At 35.0% G+C, this 10,815-nt stretch overlaps 1 protein-coding gene across 1 annotated transcript; it reads left to right on the top strand.

The window, feature by feature from the left end:
• The first annotated feature begins 3,114 nt into the window (after positions 1-3,114).
• LOC146726072 (uncharacterized) lies at positions 3,115-10,506 on the top strand. Its single transcript, XM_085496290.1, has one exon. It carries the CDS (start codon positions 3,115-3,117, stop codon positions 10,504-10,506), a length of 7,392 nt encoding a protein of 2,463 aa, XP_085352416.1.
• Positions 10,507-10,815: the final 309 nt, after the last annotated feature.

Here is a 10,815-nt window from a genome sequence, read left to right as displayed (position 1 = left end):
TCGAATTGTTCGGAAGCATGAGATTGTAATGTAAATTTAGTTCATTAATGTTGTACGATGACGCTTTCTCTGGGGCCTTCTGAGTCCAGGCCTGTTTACTTACTTGTTGTCAGTGTCTGACTGGTATATACAAAATACGACCAAGTAAACGTCAGAATATTAAAAAAAGAAACCTAAAAATCAGTTGCCCATGCCCAAAGAGCCGCAAAAGCAAAACACTCTGTCAACCGACTGCATCCAAAGCAGCGATATGATTTCAAACATCGAAATTGAGAAACGCAAGTGTAGACATATAGCTAAGAAATAAACACATCTATCCCGGCCAGCAATCGAATCATCAATCGTTATGAGTGATGTAACTGGTATTTCCGTGAATGTTGTCAAATTCGTGAGTGTGCGTATTTCGTACAGTGCTGTGAACATTGCTACAATCAAAGACGCGCAGAACAGGAAGTCCATTCTGTGCTAGTACCATTGCCAATTTTTGGACAGAAGAGGACTATTTATACAGGGGGACGCTCCAGTAAGAAATTGTTAAAATTGCCCAATTGGCATATCAAAATCTTGTATTGAAACAGAACATATTTTATATTCTCTAAAAATAACATTATGTCTCTAGACTCACAACGAACCCAAAACAAAGGAAACATTCCGATCCAAACAACCTGCGTCCTTGAAAATGAGTCTTATCGCCATTGCGTTTCTGAGCAAAAATATGTTGATGCCAAAAATGACCGATTTTCGCCAAATCTTCTATGATTTTTTGATAATATCATTAATTCAGTCCAGCGGTTAGATAGGTTATTCATTAGAGACGCTCGTGAAACAAAATTGATGAGGTAAATCACTCTGGCGACAAAAAAAATTGGCGATAAAAGCCAAGGGGATGAGGGACTGAATTTCAAAGAACATATTTTATATGTATGCCATTCAATTTGGCCTGAGCCAGAGATTGGCTAGTGGTGTTAAATATATTAAAATATGTGAGAAAAGCATGTAAATGGCTCATTGGCCAGGGGGCCATTCAATTTGGCCGGGGGCCAGAGATTCAGGGTTACCCCAATGTTTGTGTTAACAATTTCAAAACCTGGAGTCATCCAGTTCTTTGCACATGTGTTTTTTACCAAATTTTCTTGCTGGTCCTTAATTGCTATTTTTGTTACTTGTGGGTATGTTGCATTGATATTTCAATCGTCTTGTGTGTACTATCTAATGGTTGATTTTGAGCCTATTGCTTGGATACCATTCATATAGGTACCTCAGGTATACCTATCTGAGATTTGTTCAATTCATGATGATATCTAATTTTGAACAGCTAACATCGGGGCTATCTCAGCTGACAGGCTGCTTGTTTTATTTTGTATTGTGACCTTTGACCTATAGTACTAACTGCATGTTGCGGTTTCAGCCACTGGTCAAGTTAATGACCCTTTGTCAATAATCATTGGTTGTAATGATTTGCTATTTCACGTTTCCTGAAATCAACCTGAATCAATTAACAGGGCAAACAATTTTGTAAATAATTTGTAGCGAAGAGTGAATAGTTTAGTGAATAGTGATTGGTTTGCCATTTACAGTACTGTAAATGTATTAATACCAAAAATTGCTGTGTTGACCGTCACATTACTATAATAATTGTAAATTCACTATGTTGCATAATTTAACAGTTCTCTATATTTCACTTGCAGTCTATAACAATCTATTCCTGTATATTGAAAGGTAAGATATGTCTAGGCATGAAAGTTGAATTTGTTATGATCTATACCTTATATAGTTTTAATTTGGTTAAAAATTATGTATCAAACATGTGCACATTTTGTTAGCCGTTAATAATGAAGTGTGAACTCTGGATATATGCTTATATACTGCTCAGTATGTATTGATATTTATACACATTATTACTGCATGTCAGCATTATGGTAAAATATATCCAAGTTCACATGGTTTGTGGGAGTTAATGCTATATGTAGATCATTTTGTCACTCAACTGGGGAATTGATATACATATGTGTCAATCTTTCTAGCCTATGCATACATATCTGGACCAATCAGGTTTTTAGTTTAGTAATTCAATAGACATTCTAAGCAGTAAATAAAGTTTTATAGTGTTCTAATTCAAGACACCTGTATGTCTACAATTTTTAGGTAACATATTTTTGAAATCAACCATTTTTTACAACCAGATCTCATTCACACAAACACTTTGATCATGTTTGAACATGTTTAGAGGTAGATATGAGTGTATGTTTAGCTCTTTATTAACAACTGTATAAACTTCAAAAATCATAAACACAGACATCAGACCTATGTACATGCATTTGTGTGATGATCCAATTCAAGACAGCCGTGTGGTATTTAACTGTGAAGGAAAAAACTCACAATGCAAGTTTGCAATTTATCTCACTGTTTTGCTTGCAAATTAGCAGTATTGCTAATGAAATTGACACAGGTAGCATCTGTATTTTAATAACAATGTACCTATCTCTTGTAAGTAAAAAACAGTGCTCAATTTAGCAAATATATTAAATAAATCACTTGTATTTTGACAATTGTATCTTTCAGATGCCTCGAAAGAAAGGTTGGAAGAAAGGTGAAGCTCTAAAGAAGAGGTTGGCCTTGGGTAGAAACCCACCAACCAATGTCCTTCGGGATCAAAGCGATACTGTCCTTCGGGATCAAAGCGATACTGTCCTTCGGGATCATAATAAATCAGAAAGTATTGTCCTTCGGGATCATAATGAATCAGAAAGTATTGTCCTTCGGGATCATAATGAATCAGAAAGTATTGTCCTTCGGGATCATAGCAATACTGTCCTTCGGGATCATAGCAATACTGTCCTTCGGGATCATAGCAATACTGTCCTTCGGGATCATAGCAATACTGTCCTTCGGGATCATAATGAATCAGAAAGTATTGTCCTTCAGGATCAGAATGAATCTGTAAGTATTATCTTTCGGGATCAGAACGAGTCGCAAATTAGTGCTGGAAGTATTTTTAATAAAGTACATGATGAAGAAACAAATAATGTTGCAGAGAGTTTCTCATTAGAGCAATTTAATTTGTTAAATGATTCAGTTGGAAATGTTAATGATCAGACAACAGGTAATAAGTTCATGCTAAAAACTTCAGTACAAGGAAGTTTTCATCAAGGTCATCATCAATTTCTAGATAACAGTGGAAAACAGTGTGTTGCAAATAGCTTAGTTTCTATGATATTCAGTCAAATCAAATATGTAGATTCATGGGAATCGGAAGATTTGGATATAATACTGCAAACTGGTAATGAATTGTATGGTTTTTTACAACAGTCTACAACTGTTAATTCAGAACTGTTATTAGTGACAGAATTACCACAAACAGTTGATTTATTTGACACCCAGTTTACTTTGAGTGTTGGTGACTCATTATTTGGTATTATTGGTGAAGGTGATTATGAGAACACATTTCTTACACCATTTGACAATGCTCTTGATATATCATTAACTGAATATAATTCATGCTTTGTTATATTTGGCGGAGCAGCATTTGCTGTGATCAAGAATGATGGATTTTATTGGATCTTTGATTCACATTCAAGAAATTCCAAAGGCATGGTAGCACCTGATGGATTAAGCATAGTAATCAAGTTCAGTAGTATTGAGATGGTGTATAAACATTGTTGTGATCTTGCTGTATCCATGCATGTGCATGAAAATGAACAGTTTGAAGTTACGGGTATAAATGTTAATGCTGAAAAGTGTCATTTTATTGACAGTGAAACTCAGTCAGATAATGAAGTGGAGTTAGTTGAATCAGATCATACACCTTTTTTATATAAACCCTTGTCCTCTGAGATGTGTCAAATATTGTGTACTGAACTTAGTTTACAAAATGAAAGAGAAAGATTTGGGTTTCATACTGAAAATTTTGAAATGGGTGAACCATGCAAAACCAAATCTATCCAAGGGGATGGTAATTGTTTTTTCCGGGCATTGTCATATGTACTATCTGGAAGTGAGGCTAACCACATGCAAATCAGATTTGCCATTGTAAATCATCTAAAGAAGAATAACCCTGTATTTTACCCATTTTTAAGACCAGGCCACGAGTCTGTTGATGATTACATTATAGCATCTGGTATGCAATATGCTCAAACATGGGCAACAGAAGTTGAGATACTTGGAGCTGCTGATCTATTAAGAACAGATATTTGTACATTTAGCAGAGGTAAATGGATTAAATACTCCAACTATCAGCTTAACAAGAGTGTATCCAATAATGGAAAAGCAATATACTTAAAACACGCCATGGAAATACATTATGAAGTGGTTGAATGTGTCAAGCATGCTGGTAATGTGTTGTGTGACTGCTCCCAGAGCAATATTATAGAACAAGACAGGGTGTCAAAATTTGGAATGAAGAAAAGACGCCTAGAAAGCACAGAAACTGATATTGGAACAACAATGAAATTATTTAAAAATGATAGCAATATAGAGTCAGATGATGTACCAAATACTCTAACTAAACCAGCAAAAATTACACGTTCTCGGGGCAGACGTGCCTATCTTAAATGTTTGAAAGAATATGTTCAAAGAAAACAAAGTGCTAAACAAACTGGGCAGCATGTGGGTAAAAAACGTAAACTAGAGAAAGAGCGAGAGCGATATCACAATGATGACACTTTTTGCCAAAGGAAAAAAAAGAACATAATTCAACATTATGCAAATAATAAGACTCGCAAAGAAGCTTTGAAGACGAGAAGCATTACAAAATATAAATATGACGAAATGCACAGGGAGTCTATAAAAACTAGAAGCATTAGCAAATATAAACAAAATGAATTACACAGGGATTCTGTGAAATCTAGAAGCATTACTAAATATAAACATGATGAATTACACAGGGAGTCTGTGAAATCTAGAAGCATTACTAAATATAAAGATGATGAATTACACAGGGATTCTGTGAAATCTAGAAGCATTACTAAATATAAAGATAATGAATTACACAGAGAATCTGTTAAGGCAAGAAGCAAAGTGAAATATGAAGAGAATGACATACATAGGGAAGTTTGGAAGACAAGGAGTAGAGCAAAATATAAATATAATCCGTCGCATAGAGAAGCTGTGAAGGCAAGGAGTACTACAAAATATAAAAAGAATGAACAGCATAGAAAAGATGTTTTAAATAGAACACCCACCAAAAGATTAATAGAATCAAATAATAAACAATATTTTAGAAATGTATTGGATATGTTTAGAAATGAAATTGCCCATGGTCCAGATTTTGTCTGTACAGTTTGCCATCGGCGACTTTTCAGAAATCAAGTTATTCATTGTAAAAAAGAGGTGTACACCAAAAAAGGTGGGAATGTTGCATTAATTGCAGATAAGTGTATTACTGAAGATTATCTACACAAATGTAGCAGTGTGTGTTCTAGTGATAGTGAATGTTTATATTTGAAAAATGGACAGTGTAAATTATGGATTTGTTTTACTTGTCAAAGGAAAATTCTGAGTGGTAAAATTCCATGTGAAGCAGTTACCAACAATCTTAATCTGAAGCCTATTCCAGATGAATTAAAATGCTTAAACTCTCTGGAACAACATTTGGTGGCATTGCACATTCCTTTTATGAAAATGTTGGCTTTACCAAAAGGTGGACAGAATGGTGTTCATGGACCTGTTGTATGTGTCCCTTCTAGCATTGATAAAGCTACATCCATTTTACCAAGATGTGAATCAGATGACCAAATGATAAAAGTAAAACTGAAGCGGAAACTAACATACAAGGGCCATTATCAGTATCACTTTGTAAATGAGGCTCATATAAAGAATGCATTAGTATATCTTCAGAAGAACAATAAATGGTATAGCAATGTTTGTTTTAACAAAGATTGGGTTAATCCTTTAGCAAAAATTGAAGGAGAAATTGAAACACCAGAAAACGAGGATAGTGCCTCAAAACATTCTGAAGAAAAAAATAGAGATTTTGAGGACAATGAAGAAGAAAAAGATGGATTACTTTTAGACACATGTCTTCAACCAGTAGATATCGGACCCGAAGTACTTGATCAACCTTCTGATGAAATATCTTGTATTGCCCCTGCTGAAGGAAATAGTCCAGTTAAAATGTTAATGGATGAAGGCAATGAAGCAAAGTCTTTTCCTGTATTGTATCCTGAAGGATCACCAACATTTCATGACATACGCAGTGAAAAAATAACATTGTCAAGATACCTGCATACTCGTTTGATGAATGCAGATGGTAGATTTGCCAAAAATACAGATTTTATATTTTATGCCCAGTATTTGTCAGAAGTACAACAAGTTGTCTCAAATGTGTCTATTGCCTTACGCAAAGGTTCTGGTAAAGCAGTTGGTCAATCTGTAACAGCTGCAACTTTAACAAATTCACAGTCATTGACTGACATTCTTAAGCACAATGAGGGATACAAGTTTTTGAAACCCATTCGTGGAACACCACCTTTTTGGCAAAGTGCACAGAAAGATTTATTTGCAATGTTAAGACAGCTTGGTATACCTACATGGTTTTGTTCATTTTCATCAGCTGACACAAGATGGCCTGAAATAATTGAATGTATTCTTCGAGAAGTAGGTGATACACGAAGTTTTGAAGATCTTGATTGGTCTGAAAAATGTGCTGTATTAAGAAACAATCCTGTAACTGCAGCTCGAATGTTTGAACACAGATTCCACTTATTTTTGAAACAGGTAATTATGTCACCTGCAGCACCTATTGGCGAAATAGTAGATTATTTTTACCGTGTTGAATTTCAGCAACGTGGTTCTCCTCATACACATTGTCTTTTTTGGGTAAAGAATGCACCAATTATTGATAAAGATGATGACGAAGAAGTAGCAACTTTCGTGGATAAATATGTCACTTGTGAAATGCCATCTCCGGAACAAGATGAAGAACTTAATGAGATTGTGAATAGTGTACAAAAACACAGTACACGACATTCAAAAACTTGCAGAAAACTTGGTACTACTTGTAGATTTAATTTCCCACGTCCACCTTCAGGAAAAACCTTTATTGCTCGAACTGATGCAGAAAAAGCTAAGGACAAAGAAGAAAAAACAACTGAAACTGATAATGTCATACAGGATTATGTTGATAGTGAAACAGAATATCAAGAAACAGACCAAGAAAATGAGATGACTAAAGATACAGCCACGGCAATTCTGACAAAAATTTGGAATATACTACTGAATTCTGAAAAGAACTTCTCATCTGTTTCATCCTTGTTTGCTTACATTGAATTAACCCAAGAAATCTTTGAGACAGCATGTAGCGTGTTGACAAAAAAAACAAGCATAGTTTTAAAACGACAACCTTCTGATGTTTGGGTAAATCAATATAACAAAGATCTTCTGAGATGTTGGAATGCAAATATGGACATACAATATATTGTAGATGCCTACAGTTGTGTTGTGTACATTATTAGCTACATTTCAAAAGCGGAACGAGAAATGGGATTGTTGTTAGATCATGCACAGAGGGAAGCATCAAAAGAAGGTAATATGGATGCAAAACTTGCAATGAAAAAAATTGGAGGTGTATATCTTCACAACCGTGAGTTGAGTGCTCAGGAAGCTGTATACAGAGTTTGTAATTTGAGGTTAAAAGAATGCTCAAGAAAAGTACAATTTATTCCTACAGGCGATACTCCAATTAAAATGAGTCTTCCACTAGCAATTTTAAAGAACATGAGTAAAGGCGGAGATCTCAACAATGAAAACATCTGGATGACAAGTATGCTTGATCGTTATAAGAATAGACCAAATGAAATTAATACCATGTGTCTTGCAAGTTTTGCTTCTGAATACAGAATTGTACCTACGTCAGAGGTAGAAAGAAAAAGAAATATTGATAACAATAAAGTTATTAAACTTAATAATGGTCTAGGTTATATGCAAAAGAGAACAAGAACTGATCCTGCAGTTGTCAGATATGCAAGATTTTCAGCAACTAAGGAACCAGAGAAGCATTATCAAAGTATATTGCAACTTTTTCTGCCATACAGAGCTGAATGCCAGTTGAAACCTAAACCTAAATTCAATTCATTTGAAGAGTTTTATCAAACTGGTGCTGTGAAATATAAGAACAATTGGCCCGAAAGTGTAAAATCTATAGTTGACAGAAATAAAGCAATGTTTGAGAAAGATGTTGATGTTATTGATGCAGCTGAGCAAATGCTTGAGTCATGCCCTCTTTTAGAAGATGCATGGGCACAAATTCACCCAGAATCTGAGAAGGAAAGATTAGAATGCTTAGAATCAGCTAGTACGAATTCGATATCTAATGAATCAGAAAGTGAAGATTCAATTCCAGACTTGTTGCACAAAGATAAAAAAGAAGTTTGTAAAGAAGTATATAATCAGTGTGGAATGTCCAAAAATGAGGCTAAAATATTGATGAGATCACTTAATGATAAACAGCGTGATATATTCTACACTGTTCGACAATGGTGTTTAGATAAAGCTAATGGCAAGAATGTTGCACCATTTCACATGTTCTTAAGTGGAGGAGCAGGAACAGGAAAATCCCATGTTATCAAGGCTGTGTATTTTGAGGCTTCAAGAATTCTTGCTCGTATTCTACCAAATCCAGATGATATTTCTGTTCTGTTGACAGCACCGACTGGTGTAGCTACGTTCAACATAAATGCAACCACTGTCCATAGTACTTTCTCAATAGCAGTTGATGCCAAATTGCCATATCAACCACTAGGACAAGATACATTAACCACCATTCGTTCCAAACTTAGTAGTCTGCAGATTCTTATTATTGATGAAATTTCAATGGTTGACAAGAAGTTGCTTTGTTATATACATGGGAGATTAAGGCAAATCAAACAGACTGGTGACTATTCACCATTTGGAAATGTTTCTGTGATTGCTGTAGGCGATTTTTATCAATTACCACCTGTAAAAGGAAAGGCTTTATATGTTAGTAGCGAAGGTATGGATCTGTGGAATGATTATTTCGCCATTGCTGAATTAACAGATGTAGTAAGGCAGCAAGATCAACAGTTTGCTGAGGCATTAAATAGCGTCAGAACACGAAGAAAATCTGATGAATTACCAGCAAGTGTTGTGAACATGTTTCGTCTGTGTGAAACTGGTGAAGAGTACATTGGTATGCATATATTTGCAACAAATAAAGATGTGGATCTATGTAATATAAACATGCTTCGTGCAACATGTTCAAACCCCATATGTATTAATGCTCAAGACTTTTATAGAAATACTAAAACTAAAAAACTAGAACAGAGAGAGAGGAACTATGTCAAAGTCTACAATACAAACTTAGCAAAGACGGTTACTTTGGCTATAAATGCTCGTGTGATGTTAATTAAAAACATTGATGTATCTGATGGTCTAGTAAATGGTGTTTTTGGCAAAATTTCACATATTTCCTTTGAAGACAATAACATATTTCCATCCTGTATATATGTAGTGTTTGATAACGTGAAGGTTGGTACTAAACTACGCAGTAAATCTGGAAGCTTCTCTGTATCATCACCAAATAGCACACCTATAAAGCCATCAGAGGACAGAGTAAACAATGGCGGAGGCATTAGAAGACAATATCCATTAAGCCTAGCTTATGCATGCACTATACACAAAGTACAAGGATTAACAGTAGAGAAAGCTGTAGTATCATTAAATAAAATATTTTCTCCGGGGCAAGCTTATGTAGCTTTGAGTAGAGTTAAGACATTAGATGGCCTTATTATTCAAGATTTCAAGGAATCGAGTATGTATTGCAATGAAAAGATTGAATCAGCTCTATTAAGCATGCCAACATACTTGACGTCAAAATCAGTGTCAGACAGGGTTTGCCAATGTACTATCTTGCTACACAATGTTGAAGGATTATTGTCTCATTTTGAAGACATCAAATGCGATAAAAGACTTGTTAATGTTGATTTTATGTGTTTGACAGAAACCTGGCTACTGGATGGGAAACTATATAGTGAATTGGAATTAAACAATTTTGATTTTCACCACAAACCACGGTCATTATCTTATGATACATCTAATGAGATAACATCAGATTTGAAACAACAGGCACATGGAGGTGTAGCAGTTTATTCTAGCATTCATAAAGATACTGAATTCCTCAAGCTACATGTGTCTAACTTGGAGTACTTAGCTTTTTATGTGAAAGATGTACGTGTGTCAATAGCTGTTATATATAGACCGCGGTCATATAGAGCTGATGTGTTTAGAGAAAACCTATTGTGTCTGGTTAGTGAAATGAGTAAAATATCTGCAAGTAACATTATTATTGGTGATTTCAACGAAAATATACTCGTGTCTTCCAGTGTGCAGAACATTTTGGAAAAGCAAGGATTCAAACAATGTGTAGCCTTACCAACTACAGAAAGTGGAACGTTGATTGACCATGTATACATTAAAAACGCTGTCATTCTTAATGTTGAAGTTATACAAACATATTATGGGTTTCATGATGCTGTGATTATTCGGTTCTGAAAGTATCATTAATTTGGTACACTCAATCTAGATTTATTATTATTGAAATTTCTACCTTGATTTCCTACCTTCATATAGATGTCAACATTGCTACAACTGGAATGCTAGAATCACACTTAAGTGATAAATCTATTATAGGGAAAAAATATTCCAATGTATATAGATATTAAAACTCTCCCTACTTGTACTACGCGAATAGCATTCCTGGGCGTGAAAGTAAAACTAAGGGACACGCCCACCCACCCCACTCCACTTCACTCATTATAGGATTGGGAGGGGGGCACTTATTGACATGGATATTTCGCTAAC

This window comes from Saccoglossus kowalevskii, unplaced genomic scaffold (genome assembly GCF_978046115.1).
Source record: "Saccoglossus kowalevskii unplaced genomic scaffold, keSacKowa6.1 SCAFFOLD_86, whole genome shotgun sequence".
Taxonomy (NCBI): domain Eukaryota; kingdom Metazoa; phylum Hemichordata; class Enteropneusta; family Harrimaniidae; genus Saccoglossus; species Saccoglossus kowalevskii.
Note: the sequence above shows the minus strand (reverse complement) of the source record. Positions and strands in the feature narration are given on the sequence as shown.

Excerpts from the sequence above, each read along its gene's own strand:
- LOC146726072 (XM_085496290.1), top strand. The coding sequence starts at position 3,115 with ATGCTAAAAACTTCAGTACAAGGAAGTTTTCATCAAGGTCATCATCAA.